Below are 21,823 nucleotides of genomic sequence, written 5' to 3' on the forward strand. Positions count from 1 at the left end.
CAAATTGATTACTTAACCAGTTTTCACAGTCAGTTTGCACTCTTCAGACACAGGCAAACCGGCAGATACAGAGATCTCCATGTGGGACACAGACAGATAGTTAAAACGGGTGCTATGACAAGTTGACAACGGGTATTATTAGGTTCCCAAGTTGCATCGTTCTCAAGTAGGCCGATGGCCGACAGGCACGTACAGGTCTAGTGTATACTAATTACTAGAGATACTGGTCACTATGCAGCCATCACATCTATAGTTCACTATGTTGCACTGCGTATAGAGATCTCTGCATCTGTCAGTCCTTGTTTCTTTAACCCATTCAGGCCGGGAACCTCTTTTGGTGTTTTAAGCATTATGTTATACTTTAGCTATTGAAAAATAGAAGATCTACAAGCTCATAGCGTGGCACTCGGTGAATATGTGGCGCAAATCTTTGAATATATATTCTTTCAGCGCAAACGTTTTTAATTCAAATCTTTGATTCTGGGAGGGTCACTGGAACAACATATTTTCAGATGGGGGCCGGCGGCCAATTACATTATTTTGGAGGTCCTTGACATGAAATAGTTTGAGAATCACTGACATAGAAACATAGGTTTTTCAGAAAACTGTTAGGATTTAGTGCCCATATTGTCTCTCACAAAATCTGGCAACAGCTGTGGCACTGCTCCAGACTACTTTTGTAACTTTCTGCACCTCCAATGAGAACATAGTTGATTTTCTTTTTGGAGTGGCACTGCTCCATAGCGCCCTATAGTAAGGGCAGTGTGACAGGCATGGGGGTGTCACATTTGCACCGCCACCTCATTAGAGCACTAACAGCCATAGGATACATATAACTGTCATCAAAACAACAACAATTTCAAGATGCTTCCCAGTCTCTTAATCCCCTCTAACAACGTCCCAATCGTCGATGCCGAGGAGGACTAATGAACCTATTCCTGCCGCACGAACACATTTCCTGTAATGGCGCCATTAGAAGCCGAGAAAAGGGCCTTTCTGATTGCAACTAATATATATTTTAATACTCAATGTTTAGCTCAATTGAATTACATATTACAAGCACCATCAAAATCCCCCGCAAATGGCCAGCATATCAGTCTTATAGAGAGGAAAATACATTGTATGACACGGTAGATTTGACTCTGAGGTATTATAAAAAGAGGTTTGTGTTTGGCTGGCATAATGGCGTTGCCTTAATGGGCTTGTTAACGGCCCAACGTATTGCACATTATTACTACCAGCTTTGCACATGGGAAGATTAGAGGAAGTTGATTGGACCAACATGCGAAAGCCATATTTGAGTTTTCATAGTGGGGTAATAATAATAATAATAACCTTAGTATATGAGAAATGATTAGGTGACACTAGCTAAATGGAGAAAACCTTTTATGCAACGTTATGAATGGGTAAATTAGTTTCTGTTCGCAATGATTCGACAGCTTCTGCTTTCTAGTATGTATCAAAATAAATAGTCTTCGATGTCCATGTATGTATACAGTAGGCCCAGATGTACTGTATCCCAACACTGCGAGTCCTCAGTGTTGATTCAACTCAGAGGGTAAATAGATGGGATAACGTATCCATAGATGCACATTGGGAACGCGTGTCATGGCCTGGCATGGCATGGCGTGGTGTGGCGTGGCGTGGCGTGGCGTGGCGTGGCATGGCGTGGCGTGGCGTGGCGTGGCGTGGCGTGGCATGGCCTGGCCTGGCATGGCATGGCATGGCATGGCCTGGCCTGGCATGGCCTGGCGTGGCGTGGCGTGGCGTGGCGTGGCGTGGCCTGGCCTGGCGTGGCGTGGCATGGCATGGCCTGGCCTGGCGTGGCATGGCCTGGCATGGCCTGGCGTGGCATGGCCTGGCGTGGCGTGGCATGGCCTGGCCTGGCGTGGCATGGCCTGGCATGGCCTGGCGTGGCGTGGCGTGGCATGGCCTGGCCTGGCGTGGCGTGGCGTGGCGTGGCGTGGCATGGCCTGGCGTGGCGTGGCGTGGCGTGGCGTGGCGTGGCGTGGCATGGCCTGGCATGGCCTGGCGTGGCGTGGCGTGGCCTGGCCTGGCCTGGCGTGGCGTGGCGTGGCGTGGCGTGGCGTGGCGTGGCGTGGCATGGCCTGGCATGGCCTGGCGTGGCGTGGCGTGGCATGGCCTGGCGTGGCGTGGCGTGGCGTGGCGTGGCATGGCCTGGCGTGGCGTGGCGTGGCGTGGCGTGGCGTGGCGTGGCGTGGCGTGGCGTGGCGTACAGGTATATGTACAGAGATCTGGTGCATGTATTGTAAGAAGATGAGAGATTAGCAACTCTAACCCTCTAGTTCAGTGGTTCCCAAACTTTTTCACGTCAAGGACCCCCACATTGACCCCCTCATTAGCCTGCGGACCCCCATTAGAAATTATATGCCAAGGACCCCCATAAGAGAAGATTTCTACGGCTCTAGCAGTGATTCTCAACCATTTTAATTTCAAGAACCCCCAGGTTTGACCTGAATTGGGCTACGGTCCCCCCATTTAATGGCATTTCTATCTCTGGGACCCCAATGTATATTGTAAAATCAAAGTTAATTTTTAATTTCTTTCTAGTTTGTCTCACTTTATCTGTGAGGGTCCATTTGGTTCCATTTGTACACTCTCTGAGTTACAGGCACATAAGGGTCCATTTGGTGCCTAATTATCATTTAGCTGGGGACCCCCTGGACCTCACTCAAGGACCCCTGGGGGACCCCCTGGAACTCCCTCAAGGACCCCTGGGGGACCCCCTGGACCTCCCTCAAGGACCCCTGGGGGACCCCCTGGACCTCCCTCAAGGACCCCTGGGGGACCTCCCTCAAGGACCCCTGGGGGACCCCCTGGACCTCCCTCAAGGACCCCTGGGGGACCCCCTGGACCTCCCTCAAGGACCCCTGGGGGACCTCCCTCAAGGACCCCTGGGGGACCCCCTGGACCTCCCTCAAGGAACCCTGGGGGACCCCCTGGACCTCCCTCAAGGACCCCTGGGGGACCCCCTGGACCTCCCTCAAGGACCCCTGGGGACCCCCTGGACCTCCCTCAAGGACCCCTTGGGGACCCCATGGACCTCCCTCAAGGACCCCTGGGGGACCCCCTGGACCTCCCTCAAGGACCCCTGGGGGACCCCCTGGACCTCCCTCAAGGACCCCTGGGGGACCCCCTGGACCTCCCTCAAGGACCCCTGGGCCTCCCTCAAGGACCCCTGGGGGACCCCCTGGACCTCCCTCAAGGACCCCTGGGGGACCCCCTGGACCTCCCTCAAGGACCCCTGGGGGACCCCCTGGACCTCCCTCAAGGACCCCTGGGGGACCCCCTGGACCTCCCTCAGGGACCCCCTGGACCTCCCTCAAGGACCCCTGGGGACCCCCTGGACCTCCCTCAAGGACCCCTGGGGACCCCCTAGACCTCCCTCAAGGACCCCTGGGGGACCCCCTGGACCTCCCTCAAGGACCCCTGGGGACCCCCTAGACCTCCCTCAAGGACCCCTGGGGGACCCCCTGGACCTCCCTCAAGGACCCCTGGGGGACCCCCTAGACCTCCCTCAAGGACCCCTGGGGGACCCCCTGGACCTCCCTCAAGGACCCCTGGGGACCCCCTAGACCTCCCTCAAGGACCCCTGGGGGACCCCCTGGACCTCCCTCAGGGACCCCCTGGACCTCCCTCAAGGACCCCTGGGGACCCCCTAGACCTCCCTCAAGGACCCCTGGGGGACCCCCTGGACCTCCCTCAAGGACCCCTGGGGGACCCCACTTTGGGAACCACTGCTCTAGTCTAGTCTTGTCCCTCAGACTGCTGAGCTTGTAGATCTGCTATTTCTTTAGTTAGTTAAGTTGTCTAAAATGGGGATGAGTTGAGAGAATAGTTTTCTTCTCTTTTCCCACCATCAGGCTGACCTGGTCACTCTGGGGGAGAGAAAGGTCGACCATGAGCGATGGCCTCGAGGTGCGTCCTTAAGTCCATCCAATAGGCTAAAGGTGTGTGTGTGTGTGTGCTTGTGTGTGTGTGTGTGTGTGTGTGTGTGTGTGTGTGTGTGTGTGTGTGTGTGTGTGTGTGTGTGTGTGTGTGTGTGTGTGTGTGTGTGTGTGTGTGTGTGTGTGTGTGTGTGTGTGTGTGTGTGTGTGTGTGTGTGTGTGCGCGTGTGCGCGTGTGCGCGTGTGCGTGCATGCTTGCGTATCTTGGGCGTCATGAAGGATGACTATGCCTGGGCAGAAGATGAGGTCCAGCTGGGAAGCTGTTTAACCTTTGGTTGTAGGAGAGGCTGCTAATAGTCTGCAGCTATCTTCACACACCAGCAGTCAATACAAACACTCATTATGAGGGTGTGTGTGTGTGTGTGTGTGTGTGTGTGTGTGTGTGTGTGTGTGTGTGTGTGTGTGTGTGTGTGTGTGTGTGTGTGTGTGTGTGTGTGTGTGTGTGTGTGTGTGTGTGTGTGTTTAGTGTATTTGTGCAACATTCTTAGATGTTGCACATGTTCTGCATTATGAAACAGTGAGAGAATGTTTTGTGTGTGAAATGACATGCAGCTAGGCTTAGAAGCAGTGGTGGAAAGTAACTAAATACATTTACTCAATTCTTGTAATTGTACAGTAAGTACAATTCAGAGGTCATTTTTTACATTTTTACTTTTGTATTTACATTTTTCACTACACTCCTTGCTGACTGGTGGTGCCCAGCCAAGCGCCTTGCGAATATTCAACTTTTTACTCCATTACAATTATTAGACAACTTTAGTTAGTAGTTAAAAGCTAGTATGTAACTTTCCTCTTCTACCCCGGATTTGAACCCAGTTTCTTGCGCAAGTCCAGAGTTTTTTTGTTTTTTTTTTACCATTGAGCTTATAGAGCCTGCCTGCTTGCTCAGGGGATGAATGTAATCTTGACCATCAGGTCACTAAATGTCTCAATAGAAGAGCAGGAAGACAAAATACACCAACTGTATAAGTTATATTGTAATAACATACCCTACCATACAACAGATTGGACAACACAAAATAAAAATGTATGGAAAAAAAGTTACACCTGCTTTGATCGCTCAAGCGTTGTTTTATACATACTGTAGAGGCTATTAGAAAATAGCTGAGCTGCAAGCTCAACATGAATTGCAACGCATGTGTTCTATTCACCACGTTCAGGGATCAGCCAACCACCTTCCCATACATTCAGGCCTGACGTCGAAATTTAAAAAAAATGTTTTCTAAATCATGACAATTTTCTGAAAGATTTGAGGCACATTTTAACGATTTTTCAAAAATAGCAGATCTACAAGTTCATAGCGCGCCACTCGGTGGCGCGCTATGAGCTTGTAGATCTGCTATTTTTCAATAGCTAAATTATAACATAATGTTTAAAACACCAAAAGGGGTTCCCGCCCAAAATGGGTTAACAACAGCATAAGTTTTCTTTCATAGTTGGATCACTCTGCGCTCGCTGAATGTATTGTAATTGTTGCTGTCGGGGCAGAAACCTCTTATCTCCGTGTTTTTACTTTTTATGTTTTATCATAAATGGATCCAGACTTTGCCATTACTAGTGTCACACAAATACACCAAAAATGACCGATTTCCAAGCTCGCAACGTGGGGTTTGGAGTTTTTCGAGCTTGTAGATCAGCTATTTTTGCTATTTTTGAAAACTGCAAAAGTAACAGTTTTGGATATAATGGTTTCCACCCGACAGGGACGGTACCGTATGTGTCCAAAGATGACATCAGACATTGGGGTGTGCTCCTGGCTGTGAACACTGTGTTTCAGACATTGGGGTGTGCTCCTGGCTGTGAACACTGTGTTTCAGACATTGGGGTGTGCTCCTGGCTGTGAACACTGTGTTGCAGACATTGGGGTGTGCTCCTGGCTGTGAACACTGTGTTGCAGCAGTGCTCCTGGCTGTGAACACTGTGTTGCAGCAGCTACTTGTTCCCATGGAGAACCTCTTGACGTCTGCTGTCTCTACTCTATCTCCTTCTTAGCCTGTAGGAAAGCTGTAGTCTGACCTGTAGTCATTAAATGTTTTATCAATTTGCCCATTTGTGTAAAATGTAATTTCTGTGTTATGTGATACGTATGTATCACATATATTAAACTTAATGAAAACATTGGCAGAATACTGCAGAGATGTGTTGGCGTGTTGGCGTGTGTACTGTGTGCGTGTGTGTGTGTAGAGGTCGGGAGTGCCGACAATTTGTTTCCCTTTTTTTAAGATTTGTTTTTGGCTTTTCTGCCTTTATTGATAGTATCAAGTGAAGATTGACAGGAAAGAGGGAGAGACATGCAGCAAAGGTCGTCATGAACGGTACTCGAACATGCAACGCGCTGTCAGGGCAAATATATATGTGGCATACGCCTGGACCACCGCCCCAGTGCAGACGAATTTGACCATCGACAAATTCCATGCGAAACATTTTAAACCTCACAAAATCTTGTATCTCCCTGGCACACAATATTGTCAGATGGGGGTCTGCGGCCAAATAAAGTGTTAATATTTGGGGTCCTTGACATGAAAGAGTTTGACAACGACTGCACTAGGATAATGGACGGGCACTTTGTGGGCCACAGAAGGTTAATACAGTGACCTCAGGTACTGTAACATCCAGGAGGATCAACCAGTCCTCCCCATCAGACACAGCTGCATGCTCTGGGATTACTGGCGTATGTACACACACAGCTGTGCCATCTGCTTCAGATGGATCATGAGACCGGACCATGAAACAGATGGTCACGCAAAAGCTTTTGTCTCAACACAAAATGCTCCCTCTAAATCAGTAGTTAACTTTAGTTAACATTAGTTAAAAATTATTCAAAATGTTTTAAACACTTTCAAGATTTTTCAAAAATGTTACATATCCGATGTCCAAGCTTGCAGTGATAAGCTTGTATATCTGCTATTTTTGCGTTAATGGCCAATGCTAAAATCTAAAATGACACAGATGCTTTCTCAGTTTTAATGGGTTAAGATCATTAAAAATGTAAATACTGTACACGGAGGTTGTGGGTTTGAATCCACCGTGGTGCATACGGCTTTGTGGGGCGTAGGGATGCCAGGTTGAAGTTGGTTAAGCCTGTCTGACTGAGGGTTGTGTAAGTATTTAACAAATGAATAGTATTAACGTTACAGTATTCACCATTCTTGATTCTTAATTCTTGTGACTAAAAATCATAACGACATTGGATCAATTGGGACACGTACGGGTTCTTTACTTTTTCTTCTTCCTGAAAAATAAAGCTTTTGGACACACAAGGTTTCCTCTTGACAGAGAAAATATGACAGTACAGTACATTAACCAGGTCCCAGTCAGTTCTGGAAAAACTGGAAAATATTCATTGAAAGAACAACACACAGGGTGAAAGGAGAGGAAGTCCATTCTGGAAATAGCAGCCTGGCATATTTTTGTCTCAAATGTTTATCCACCAGACCCTATTTTAGTTGGTGTGTACGCGATTATACATATTTGGTAATAGGGGAATTGATCCGAGACTCTTTCTATGTCAATAGGTGCATTGAGGTGAGAAATGTTCTATATGTAATGTTGTCTTTGTTGTCTCATATGTCCAAAACTGTTTCAACAAAGATAACAGCAGATCTACAGTACAGGGTCAAACCTGGTCACGCTGCGTTTCAAGCTTGTGGATCTGTTACTTTTGACGCTTTTATGTGACACTGTAGTATGATCAATTAGGACATCAATGTACAAAAAAACTAAAAGTTAGAATACAGAGTTTCTGCCCGACAGCAACGATTTAATACATAGTCCTTTTCCTGGAGAATGTATGAATTTTCCCCTCCCCTGTACTACATATATATTCCATTTATATACAGTACAACACAGAGCAACATTTCTCAATGCAATTTGAGTGTCATTAAATGTGTGCCATAGTGCGTGCGGTGCACCTACTGTTACATATTCATGGCTCGTGTGATGTCTCAGTGCCCGTATCAAGGCTTTTCTTATTGAATTCGTAATGTGTTTTTCATATTCTTTCATATTTTCTCCGCAGTGCGTACACGGAGCCGTTCCCACTGAACCCTGCAGTCACTGCTGGACTGTCAGCCGAAGAGGACCACGGACGCACCTCCGAGGAGGAGGAGGGGGGCGCGGAGCAAGGCTATGATAAACAGGTCTGTTTGGATCAGTGGTTCCCAACCTGGTTCATGTCAAGGACCCCTAAATCGACATTTAGGGGTCTTAGGGGTAAATCGACATTTTGGGGGATTTTCAAATCGGGGCCCGCGGACCCCGATTTGAAAATATATGCCAGGAACCCCAATAAGAGAAGATTGTTATTACGGCTCTAGCAGTTTAATTTCAAGGACCCCCAGATTGACATGCATTAGGTCCCCCCATTTAATGGCATTTTTATCTCTGGGACCCCAATTTATATCGTAAAATCTATGTTAATTTAACTCTGAGAGTGTACAAATGGAACCAAATGGACCCGTTCTATTTGGTTCCATTTGTACACTCTCTGAGTTACAGACCCATAAGGGTCCATTTGGTTCCTAACTATCATTTAGGGCCCCTGGGGGTCCCCGGACCCCACTTTGGGTATCACAATACAGTGTTTTTAATTTGTCACATTCTCCGCCTGCTTGCTGCTGAGCCAAGGCCATGATGAGGGAAGAGGAGAGTGCTGGTGGTGGTGGTGGAAACAGTGGCTGGAAATTCTTTGTGAACCCATTTTGACCTGAGATCAGATTCTATAAATGTCTTCTAAATCCTGACAGTTTTCTGAAAAAGCTATGTTTCTATGTCAGTCGTTCTTCGATTTTTCAAAAATAGCAGACCTACAAGCTCGTAGCGCGCCACTCGGTGGCGCGCTATGAGCTTGTAGATCTGCTATTTTTCAATAGCTAAAGCATAACATTCCCACTGAACCCTGCAGTCACTGCTGGACTGTCAGCCGAAGAGGACCATGGACGCACCTCCGAGGAGGAGGAGGGGGGCACCAAAAGGGGTTCCCGCCCAAAATGGGTTAACACATTAAAACCGGGAAAGCATCTGTGTCATTTAAGATTTTAGGTCTGTTTGGATCAGTGGTTCCCAAACTGGTTCATGTCAAGGACCCCTAAATCGACATTTAGGGGTCTTAGGGGTAAATCGGTGGCGCGCTATGAGCTTGTAGATCTGCTATTTTTCAATAGCTAAAGCATAACATAATGCTAACACCAAAAGGGGTTCCCGCACAAAATGGGTTAACACATTAAAACCGGGAAAGCATCTGTGTCATTTAAGATTTTAGCTATATGTTTTTGAGAAAACTCTTAGGATTTAGAACAGTGGTTTAGAATAGTGGTTCTCAAAAGTAGCAGATGTACACGGCTACACACTCACAGCGTGGCAAGAAGTGCCAAAATAGTTTAGCACAAACAATTTAAAATTTTTAACATTTTCATGTTGGGTCAGCAGCCAAATTCAGCCAAAATATAAAGGTATTTGTAGAATCGGTCTTAACATGTTAACACACGAACGCTGGTATGTAAGCATTTCAGAACATGTACAATATTTTCAGTGAGAGCTCAGAGCTGTTGAATGGTCAAAGCTTTTGGAATGTCTAATGTGTATGTAAAGTGAGACATGACACGGGACAGATTCTACTTTTTCCATATGGGCGATTCATTGAAAACACTCACATTCAATCGTCAATCAGAGATAATTGTTAACTCCCAGGACAGAATAATATGCACTGGTTTGTTAAGGACCTGACCTGTATAATCTACGTGAATGTTCTTCCTGTGATTTACTCGAGGGTGGTATCAGCGAATCCGCATTGAGCCTGTTAAACTTCTTCCTAATTCCTCCTAAGTCTTTCACACAATTACAGGCGGCCATTTGCCCATTTTACAGTATCCCAGAGATGGAGCCCATCCCCCGTCCATCGTCCCCCCCTTCCCTTGTCCCCCGCCACAATAATATCAGGCCTTGCTTCCATCATGTGACGCACACTTCCCTGTTTTCTTCTTATTCTTCAAAAGAGAAAAAGAAAAACAATACGAGAGCGAGGGAGAATGTGTGTGTGTGTGTGTGTGTGTGTGTGTGTGTGTGTGTGTGTGTGTGTGTGTGTGTGTGTGTGTGTGTGTGTGTGTGTGTGTGTGTGTGTGTGTGTGTGTGTGTGTGTGGGTGGGTGTGGGGGGTGGGGGGGGGGGGGGCCTCCAGTAGGAACCAATAAACAATTCCATTGAATGAAAGTGTTTTGGTCTAATTCTCAGGAAATGAGGATCAACAACATGCATCAATGTTGCATTTGTGAAAACGGTCCCATTATAGGAAAAGGAAAATAACATTGACAAAGTGCACCAGCCTTGCCGGTAAAGCCACCTAAATGGCTTGGATGTTATGTTTTTAGGTCGTGGATGTTTTGAGGCCCTGGTGATTAGCCTCTACATCAATGACCAGCGTTGTTGTCACTACGCACACGGCCTCTCATGCATAATGCATCCCAAAAAAATGTTCAAGTCCTGCATTTGAGAAAGCTTTCACGTCCCGTCCGCACTGTAATGAAATAATCACTCTTATTTTGACAGCGACAAAGAGGAGGGAGGAAAAGAAAAGAATAAAAAACCTGGACATTTATTTTTCCTCAATCGCGCCGGCCGCTTAGCTGTTCCTATTAATGTTTGAGTGGTACAAGTGCGCGCGGAGCCTCCTTTAGACATTAGCCAAGCTCATTCATCTCCGATGCTTTTCTCCCCTTGCCCTGTCACCCAGATTGATGGCAGATCCCGAGCCTTCTACGTCGCCAAGGAGCTCGTGGACTCCGAGCGAGGGTGAGTGTCTGTGCCAACACATTTTACCCTGCACGCTCTCCTCGCTCTCACGCTGGGAGGACACAAGGTTTGGCTGTCCCCCCCCTCCCAACCCCTCGATTGCCTTTCTCTCTACTCTCAGTTTGCCCTCATGTCCGCTGGCCTATTCCTCACTCGCCCCCCTTCCACTGTACCCCTCTCTCCTGTGTCCACTAACATATCGTTGGTGTCAGGGCAGAAACCTCCTATCTGCATATTCTAAACTTTTGTGTTTTTTTTTCATAAATGAAAGCCCTGCTTGATCATACTACAGCGTCACACAAAAGTATCAAAAGTATAGCAGATGTACAGTACAAGCTGGAAACGCGGCACAAAGCGGCCCATTTCAAGCTTTTAGATCTGCTAATTTAGCTACTTACTGAAAAGTAACAGTTTTGGACATATGAGGTTTCCACCCAAGAGAGACGACATCAAGCTACACGCACTGCGACTGAACTTCTCGCAAGTCACTGAATATCAGATTTAGACTTGGCCAGTTGGCCACTGACCACATGCCATTAACCAACAAGCTCAGTTGTTGCAACGCGACACATTGTGAGCTTGTAGATGGCTATTTTCATGGAATGCACGCCCGTTTGTTTTGTTCGTCTCTGCAGATCCTTAGCGTGGCTAATTTGACAAAAGGTCTAAATAATGTAACTAAGTAACGGTTTTTGGCTGATGCTAATATCGTTAGAATAAGCTCGGAATTCGTCTTCACATTAATTGCCACGTTAATTCCTTCTCTCTTTCTTTTCTATTTCGCAGACATGTCAAGGCCCTCAAGCATCTTCAAGAGGTAGGGATGCTTCTCAGGATTCAATCAGACTTGCAAGTATTTTGTTGACTGAATGAGCTAAATTCTGGAAAAGCCCCCTTTTCCACTGTACTCGTTTTGGCTCAGGCAAATCCATTGATGACATCACATCCTGTGTGTCTCCGTCGTCTGTCCGTCCCACCACCACCGTAAGGCTCTGTCCAGGTTTATCAGTGTTGTTGCAGTGCCGGCCACTTCCTGGTCTTGACAAGGTTGACTCAGAGGTAGTAGCCCGTAGGGTGACGCAGGTCGTAATGCGGCATGCAGGCAGGCTGGCAGGCAGGGTACTCGCGTCGATGCTGTCCTTTAGGCGCACTGCCACATGCGACCACCGCCGCCCGTCTGTGTACCTGGCGCCCGAAGGTCAACAATGGATCCCGTCGGGGCCTTTTAAAAAAAAGAAACGTTGGACATGTTGCCGGTGCATGCCTGCCCCCCCAAACTGTTCAAGAACAAACAGGAGGGGTTTCCTATACAGAGATGATGTGTAGTAGCGAGGAAGGTTGCCACAGTTCACAGAAAAAACGTTGACGTTAATTTAACACGGAGTGTACGACATTGAACCACGTTGATCCTACGGGGTCCACGACGTAGGTTCCAATTGTGCTCTCTGAGTTCCGTTAACACACTCAGGACGTTACAGTGTGTGCCTTAAAGCCGGGCAGAGGAGCTGGAGGTGAGCTGTTGTCAGGCTACAGAGGGCAGTCATGCGTCACCCCCGGGTGCTGTCATCTATTTCCGTCACACCTGGTTTACGGGCCTGTCACAAACGTGTCCCCCAACGCGTCCCCCATGCAGACCACATCCTCACAGTCACCGGGATGGATGTTTACCAGACGGACCACTTTAAAATGACCTTTGCGTCAGGCTGTACAGACAGCTACACTCCAGCAATCTATTATTTCATTTTGATCGCGGTGGAAAGGTGTGCGGTTGCGGATAGATTTCACTATTACAGTGAGTGTTGCTGTTAACCCTTTAAGACCTGAGGGCCGCTCCCACGAATGCCTGCTAAATCAGTAGTTCTTCTCAAACTCACTTTCTCAAAAATAGCACATGTACAAGCTCGCAGCGTGGCACGAAGTCACGCGCTGTGAGCTTGTATATCTGCTATGTTTTGAATAGCCAACGCAAAAATCTAAAATGACACACGGATGCTTCCCCGGTTTCCATGGGTTAAGCTAATAACGTTTTGTCAAGGATTGCGTGCGTGCGTGCGTGCGTGCGTGCGTGCGTGCGTGCGTGCGTGCGTGCGTGCGTGCGTGCGTGCGTGCGTGCGTGCGTGCGTGCGTGCCCGCATGCCTGTGCATGCCCGCGTGATTACTTGGCCAGGACAAATCTGACAGGTGGAATCAAGGGGAACCCATCAGTCAGCTTGAACCATATACCCTTGAACAAGGTTGTAACCTGAATTACTTGTCCCTCCCTTACCATGATTTATAATGGGCTCATTTGAATACTAAAGCAGCAGCTTCATGCGATTTTATTCCATTAAATAGCTGAGCCATGCAAATATTCATATAATCTAAACATCACTTGGCTCTAATGAGCGTACATCTGCAATCACACCATTATGCTAATATATAGAATTATCTGTATACAAGATTCGATACACCACCAAGATACCCATGTACCTAAATACGTCCTTAATGTCAGTGAAGTCCACACCCACAACACCAGAGGGAGTTCAACAAACCAGGGACTAAATTAATTTCGCTCCTATGCCACCAAAATGTGGAACACCCTACCAACAGTCATTAAGACATGCAAATCCCTTGACTCCTTCAAAACCGCTCTCAAAGGGCATCTACGGACGGCTGCAATTCGAAACTGGCCCCCGTAAAATCTGAATCCCCCAGACCCTCACCCACCCCTTTTCTCCTCACTGTATATGTTTTCTTTCCCCTTTTTACCTCCTCTATGATGATTTCCTGTTTTTGGCTATATAGAAGTGTATATTTGTACGTCTCTAAATGTGTAAACAAGTGTAATTTTACACTTACAGTTTTGTATTGTGTTTAAATACTTCAATCAATCAATCAATCAATCAATCAATCAATCAATCAATCAATCAATCAATCAATCAATCAGTCAATGCAGACATACTGTAAAGACAGATCGATATCATGTAACTTATCGATATCACCTCATTTCCCCCGGCAATTGTCTCGCTGCGGCTTCAGGTCTTTTTGATTTGTTTTACTTTCCATATGCCACACATAATGATTTGTTTCATAAATTCTCAGCCATGCGTCTTTTGAATCTGAAAATACAAGGTTCTGGTGAAAGCAAATAGGTAATCTTGGTTACCTGTGTTTTTCAATATTGTTATCGTACCAGGCTCCATGGGTCTTTTTTCCATTGCTCAAGGGTGCATGACATTCAATCCATTATTTCTTCTTTCCACCCTGCTGCATAATGCATATACTGTAGCGTGATACCGAGTTGTTATTATTTTTCAGAGGTGGAAGTGATCTCTTGATATATTGGGCCACTATTTCAAATAGACTGCAATCGTAACAGCGTGAGATCAAGTCTAAAATGGGTCTTTTTGACAGACACGGTGTCAGCACTCCATGACCGCATGACTCCATCTGCACGCATGCACACACACACACGCACACATGCACATATGCACACGCACGCACACTGGACGCGCACACATAATATTGCAAAAGGACCAAAACCACCATCGCTGAGAGTCAGGAGAAAAACACAGTCTATTGTTTCATTGTTTGTGATAAGGAATAACATGGAAATAAAGAATTTCCAAACCCACGACCACATCATGGGAAGTGAAGCATAACTGTGTATGCCCCTCTTCAGGTGAGCTTTCACAATAAAAGCTACCTGCACAACAACGTTGTGAAGCCAAAACTATCATGATTTTGTTGGTACCTGTTGTTTATACACAGTGACCTCTAAATAGACGGCGACCAAGCGTGACAAGTCTGCTCCGCCATCTGTTTAATGTTGTCTCTCGACCTACTTTTACCTGACAGAAGCGGCGATCAGGCTGTGTGTGGATGGCAGACGCACTGGGTATTGAGCTCATCTCATCCACAGGATGTCCACAAATACCAGATAGAGCCACTGACTGTGTGGCTGGGTGTGTGTGGACAAACTGGGCGGACGCCTTTTAGTGAGACAGGAAGCAGGTTGGAGTCCATTCATTCCAATGGAAGAGTGACCGTGAACACAGCTTCTGAACCATTCTTTATCTCCATGGTCACTGAACTAAACATTGGACCTGATCGTCACGATCAGGTTTAGTTGCATACTATTACTAAAATAGCTTTTTTCAGAGAGGCAAATCAGGAGAAAATGTACTTTATTATTGACCTTTCTCTGTCCCAGAAAAGCACCAGTAACCATAGGACGTTCACGCGTCCACTTAGGAGACCATTTGTAGGATTTGTGTACCATTTCGACTCTAGTGGTCCAATTGGGATGACCCGAAACACTAGCACACACACACACATGTGTACGTGTACCTGTGTGAGGGTTGTGTTGTTTAATACGCGCGTGTGCGTCACGTCGCATCTCCCTGGAGACGCAGACAAACCGCGGGAGCCCTTAAGCCAACAGTCTTACAGTCCTGATCCAGGCCAGAAGTGACGAATGCTAAACTGAGACGCGATCGATCGCGCATGATGAACGGCCAGCTCCCCAGCGCCGCCATGTCACCACATTATCTCACCAACCGCCCGGGACGTCTGTGTTCACTTTATTATGTCCGCGCTGTCCTCTCAAACGGAATGGATGGGCTGTGGTCCCCTCCATACATTATGGCTTTACAGTGTATTATAAGTCATGTTAGATAGCCAGACAGCTCTAGCCGCAGACACAATTGATATTTGTTAAGGCCTTTTGACACCTCCTAACGATTGGCACAGTTTCATCTGCCCGCCACCCCTCCCCCTCTCAGCAGATAAATAACCTCTCTTGAGGACATTCAATCTTGGGTTGTTTATTTTAGCCCTTATGTGTCATTGGCACTCAGCCATTAAAAGGCCTGTTCGACATGACAGTAGAGCATAGCGTTTTGTGCTCTGCTTCTCTATCATGTTGTTGCTCATCGTAGCATTCTCAGTGCGACCAAAGGTCTATGTCAACAGGGTAATGAATATGGAGATCTTGGAATGTAGATGCTGGTGGTGGCGGCAGTGCAGATGAACGTCCTTGCTATTTGTGTTATAATGTTTGCTCCTTTTGTATAAATGTGTAACACTGTACTATTTGCAAACTGTGAAGGTATTGGACCCTTACAGGTCTGTAACTGTGAGTTTGTACACGTGGAACCAAATGTTTGTTTGTTTTAGTTCTATTTGTACACTCAGAGTTATTGGGGTCCTTGAAATTCAAAAGTTTGAGGACCTATCCGATCTAGGAATAAATACAAATTTTATTTGTATTATTTTACTTAGTAAAATAATAATATAATGTAAATAGTACAGTAAGCGTATAAAACTATACAGTAGTGCAACATCAACTGAAGCATTCAAAATCGAAACATCTCTAGTCTAAGGGTTTTTTTTGTTGGAAAAGTGTCACACCTCGCGGGTGTGGAGCGAGACTTGAAACAAAGTGTGGACGTGAAGCGATTTAAAAAGTGTGCGTCACCCTTTTGTCGCGCGACAAAGAGCTCGGTCGTGCGATGAGGCATAAATTATCCCTAAATCACGCGCAGGCAGGACGTCCCTTTTCCTGAATGCCTGGACAGAGCCCAGAGCATGCAGCCACTGAGGGGACGCTGGTGGATTTGGAATGAAGGGCGGCAGGAAGGATGTTTAGGAGGATCTGACCTTCCTTCCTTCCCTTTTCTCCTTCCCTTTTCATTCCCTGTTTCTCCCGTCACCCCCGATCGTCCCCTTCCCCACATTCGCTGCCTCCCTCCCTTTCCCCTTCCTCACTCTCACATATCCTTTTTTCCTCCATTCCTTTCTCTCTCTCTCTCTCTCTCTCTTTCTCTTTCTCTCTCTCTCTCTCTCTCTCTCTCTCTCTCTCTCTCTCTCTCTCTGTGTCCCCGTGCACGCTCTCTCTGTCTCTCTCTCTCTCTCCCTCCGTTATGCCCTGCGCAGGACTTCAGGACAGCGGTGGGGGAGGCGGTGGGCGAGGAGGGGGAGTCTGTGTTGGAGGAGCAGAGGCTGGAGGAGATTCTTGGCGTGCTCCCCCAGGTCTACACGCTGCACAGCAACATGCTCATCGAGCTAGAGGCTCGCATCCGACAATGGTAAGATGCACGCACGCACGCACGCACGCACGCACGCACGCACGCACGCACGCACGCACACACACACGCACACACACACACACACACACACACACACACACACACACACACACTACAAATACACTACTAGAAGCTACAAATACATCCTTTTGCCACTATACAAAATCACAGATAAATTCCAATTGGGCTGCATATGATTCAGGATAAATAATGCCACTGGCTTTCCCCAAAGTACAACTCCAGACCAGAAGCAATAAGTATGTAAATAAATATATAGATTTATTCAAAACCTGAGATTAAGCACAAACCTGACCTGACCATCTGAGAGCACCACAGTCCGTTTTTGAAAGTCTTTTTAAGGCATTTGCAAAAACAAAAACAAAAACACAAATGTCCCTCCTGTCCTGTCATTAGTAATCCCAATCCCGTCACTGTGGGGTGGAAACGTTTCTTATGTCCAAAACTGTGACTTTTTTTTAAATATATGTTTATTGGTAGCAAGTTTCAACAATTTTTTCCAATTTTTTTTTTCCATTTTCTCCCTCACCCCATCCCTCCCCCCACCAAAACTGTGACTTTTCAGAAGATTTAAATAAAAATAAAAATTCAGTTCCAACGTTATTATTTATTCACACGCTCTTGTTAGTACTCTTCATTGGTTCAATATTTATAAGCATTTAACAACTTTCACTGAAATAATAATAACGCGTGATGTGACAGTGTAGTATGATAAAGTAGGGCATTTATTTACGGGAGGGCGGGCATTTACATTGAACGACATATTTCATGACCACCAAGAAATCCCTCTTATCACTGTTAAAAAGCCCATCACGTATGACCCGTTTCCCACCCTGGTTGGTTGCAGGGAGGAGAGCCAGAGGGTGGTGGACGTGATCCTGTCGCGCCGGGACGACTTTGCCGTGTTCGACACCTACCTCTCTGAGTACGACCGCAGCATGTCTCTGCTGGAGGAGAGCGTCAGGAGCAACGTCGCCTTCGCTGGCATCGTCAAGACGTTTGAGGTACGACACCGGAATGAATGAATGAATGAATGAATGAATGAATGAATGAACGAACAAACAAACAAACAAACAAATAAACAAACAAACAAACAAACAAACGAATGAACGAATGAATGAATGAATGAATGAATGAATGAATGAATGAATGAATAACTTTATCCAGCTCAGTGGCCTCGTGGTTCGAGCGTCTGCCCTGAAACAAGGAGGTCTGGGTTCGAGCCCCAGCCGTTATTATACCAAAGACTGTGAAAACGGGACCCAATGCCTCCCTGCTTGGCACTCAGCATCAAGGGTTGGATTAGGTGGGGTTAGATCAACTACAAAATGATTCCCGAGGGCAGCACGGCTGCGGCTCACCGCTCCAAGAGACAGGTCAAATGCGTAGAACAGATCTCGCATAAATGTATGTGACAAATAGTAGGACTTTAACCTTTAACCTCAACGCATCCCATCATCCCATTTTAAAGAACACGGTACTTCCAGTGCCAACATGCTGACACCAAAATAATATCCCGTATGCTCTCTCCTCAGATGTTTGCACAGTTAAAACTGTGGCGTTGCAGTTTGGCCTGCAGAGCAGAGGCGTGTTCCACTCAATCTTCTCTCGGCAGAGCTCTCAGTTTAGGTTTTATCACCCAGCCCTCCGTGGAGAGATAATAGCCTTTTCTTCTTAAACCTCCTCTATCCTCGGTAGTCTCCATGGAGGGACGTGACCTTTCTACCGTCATACACTCATCTTTCACACCAGCCAAACACCAAACCCTCATTTCCTCGCCAAACAACAGACACACACACACACACACACACACACACACACACACACACACACACACACACACACACTCTTTATCCTCACTCCTCCCCCGCGTATAGGATTGTTGGTGGATTGGCTCGTAATCTGGATTGTCTTTCCCAAATATGATCATCACAAGTGGTTCACGACATTCCCAGTGTGTGTACGCGCCTCTTATAAATCACTGCTGTCTGTAGGTTAGAATACAGTCATTGTGAACCCTTGTCTGATCAAAAACTACTAATGCTGAGGATATTATTACAGTAAGCAAAGAACATTATTTGTAAACAGACACAGCAATAGATTTATTATTTCCATGCAGCCTTTTGCTGGACTATTAAGGCATTTGGACCTGAGGCCGATTCTGCAAATGTCGGTTTCATGAAAACGTTACACGCATGTTGCTATATCAGTGGTGCTCACACTTTTTCATGTCAAGGACAAAATTATATCAAGGACAAAATTATATCTACTGTAGTTGGCCGCCGACCCCCTTCTCAAAATATTTTGTGCCAGGGACCTGCAGAAGCAAAGATTTGAGTTAAAGATATACAGTATATATTCCAATTTTAACGATATATATATTTTTCAGATCTATAAGCTCGTAGTGCAGCGCGAAGTGACGCAATAATATTGAGCTAGTATATTTTTTAATAGCCAAAGTAATTTGCTCAAATCTAAAATTACACAGCTGCTTTCCCGGTTTTAATGGGTTAAATTGATCTCTGTTCATGTAGACTGAAATCCGTCTATAGCAGGACACAAGTCACCTTGAGAAAATAAATATTATATTATATCCAGTCTTTTTTTGTCAATGATTCTATGCAGAGCCAATTACTTTCATGTCTCAAGAATCACTCTCTAATGCTGCTCGTAGACATAATGTTTTGTCTAGACATTGACGTAGGGTTTTATTCAGTATAACTCTGTCCCCAATACAGCAGTTAACAGTCCTGTGTGCATTGATCTATGCACATACACTACAGTGACTGGCTCACACTATGGTTCTAGGCATCTCTCTATTGATTACACAAGTGAGCCGACAAGAGCCCAACTGTCCCTCCTCATGAATATTCATTAGCAGCTGCCCCTCGCCAGACACAGTCAGACCCTGCAGGACGACGATAGAGGAGAGAGACTGAGAGACGCCGTGTTCGATTGTACATTGATATCATGTGTCATTAAGACCAGAGGTCGGGGTCTACAAATGTCTTCTAAATCCTAACAGTTTTATGAAAAACATAATTATGTTGCTATGTCAGCTGTGCTCAAAACCTTTTCATGTCAAGGACCACCCAAAATGATATGTATTTGGCCACGGACCCCTATCTCAAAATATTTAGTTCCAGGGTCCCCCGAGAAGCAAAACATTTAGTAAAAAATGTTCGCTTCCAAAAATATATATATTCAAAGATTCCCCGATTTGCTATGTATGAATAGCCAAAGTATAAAATATGGTTAAAGTGTTTAAAATCTAAAGTGACACATATACTTTCACGGTTTTAACGGGTTAAACTTATATGATCGTATTCAACCAAACCCTGTTTTTGTTATTGCAGTGTAGTGCTTTGAAACAAAACACCGGTAACCGGTAACACGTGCGGGTATGCAATACTGTAGCTATTGCATGAAAACTGATTATGATTAGCCAATAGTAAACAATGGATTTGATCCATCGATCTGTTTTGCCCTCTATGAAGGTCATGTTCTTTCTTTTCTTTCCCTTGAAGCGGTCATACATGGGCAACAAATTAACAATGCATGCATTCCTGAACCAGACTTGTGTGTCTTCCAAAGCAGACATTAGTGCAAACAGAAACACTTTTGTGTTCTAGAGATGCTGTTTTATTATTTGTTTTCATTCCATTTAAAGAGGGCAGAGTGTGGTTCGTGTTGAGTGTAGAAATGCAGTGCACGTGAAAACCCCCTTTTTTTTTTCTTCATATGCACCACAAATGTACTCCAACATGTCCTGAGTCTCCACCGACTCTGTGTATTGAATCTAAAGGGTCTCACAAAGCCAATATACACCAGCAAGAACTCCCTCGACACAATACCAGCACCCCTCCTCCTCCTCCTCCCCCCTCGGTTCCCCTCACGCATGCTGCAGGTTGAATGTGCATGATGGATGCAGTGGCGTATCGCGGCGCTGCCTCTGGACCTCCAGGGTGTGTGTGACCCCGCCGTAATGAGGGACAAGGAGGAGCGAGGGAGTGGAGCCGAGGTCCACGCAGGTCGTCCACTACAGCCTGTCCTCCGCTAAGAGGCCCGCGGGTCGTTTATCTACCTCTGAGCGTTCACCACCCCGACCGACCCAACAATCCCCCGCTCATGCTCGCCAGAAGAACGCCAGCCCGCTCGGTTTTTATAGCTGTGTTTGTTTGAACGTCAAAGGTTTTTCGGTCACGTTTTTCAACGTTTACGAAGTGTCAGTTGATCCTCATTCTTTCAAGGTGACACATTTCACACAAAGAAAGTGTAAAGTAAAAAAGAAAAAAGTGTATTCGTCTATTCATGGCACAACAAAATATATGATAATTATTATGACCTTTCAGTCTGTGACCTTCCATTTCATATGCCTCGCTCACATCCTCTACCTCTCTTTATTTTTCTTCCCTATATTTCACCTCTCCCACGCGTGTGCACGCACACACACACACACACACACACACACACACACACACACACACACACACACACACACACACACACACACACACACACACACACACACACACACACACACACACACACACACACACACACACACACCTCTCTCTCTGGGTGCTATGAGCTTGGGTCCAGTGGTGTGGCTGCTAGTAATTTCATTGTGGATGTGGTGATGACAGTGATGAAGTAGCTTTGGACCGTGATCAGATCACTGCTGGACCCTTACAGGATTAAAGAGCCCCTTCTCCACAGCCAATGGCTTGTTTACTGGACCGGCTATACAAAGCCAATATACGCTGTGCTGTGCACAAGTGTGTGTGTGTGTGTGTGTGTGTGTGTGTGTGTGTGTGTGTGTGTGTGTGTGTGTGTGTGCATGTGCGTGTGCGTGTGTGCATGCGTGTGTGTGTGTGTGTGTGTGTGCGCGTGTGCGTGTGCGTGTGTGTGTGTTTGCATTTGCATTCTTCTGTGTCAGCATGTATGTATTTGGTTTCAATATCTTTTAAACACTTTAACCCTG

At 46.2% G+C, this 21,823-nt stretch overlaps 1 protein-coding gene across 2 annotated transcripts in view; it reads left to right on the forward strand.

Moving 5' to 3' along the window:
• Positions 1-21,823, forward strand: part of fgd5a (FYVE, RhoGEF and PH domain containing 5a) — a 60,845-nt gene that overhangs the window by 14,906 nt on the left and 24,116 nt on the right. For both annotated transcript variants that reach the window (XM_079510407.1, XM_079510408.1), the window contains exons 3-7: positions 7,987-8,107; positions 10,695-10,753; positions 11,540-11,570; positions 16,670-16,821; positions 17,687-17,843. In XM_079510407.1, the coding sequence (XP_079366533.1) occupies positions 7,987-8,107; positions 10,695-10,753; positions 11,540-11,570; positions 16,670-16,821; positions 17,687-17,843 (520 nt within the window). The remainder of the gene's footprint in view (positions 1-7,986; positions 8,108-10,694; positions 10,754-11,539; positions 11,571-16,669; positions 16,822-17,686; positions 17,844-21,823) is intronic.

This window comes from Electrona antarctica, assembly GCF_951216825.1.
Source record: "Electrona antarctica genome assembly, chromosome: 9".
Lineage (NCBI taxonomy): Eukaryota > Metazoa > Chordata > Actinopteri > Myctophiformes > Myctophidae > Electrona > Electrona antarctica.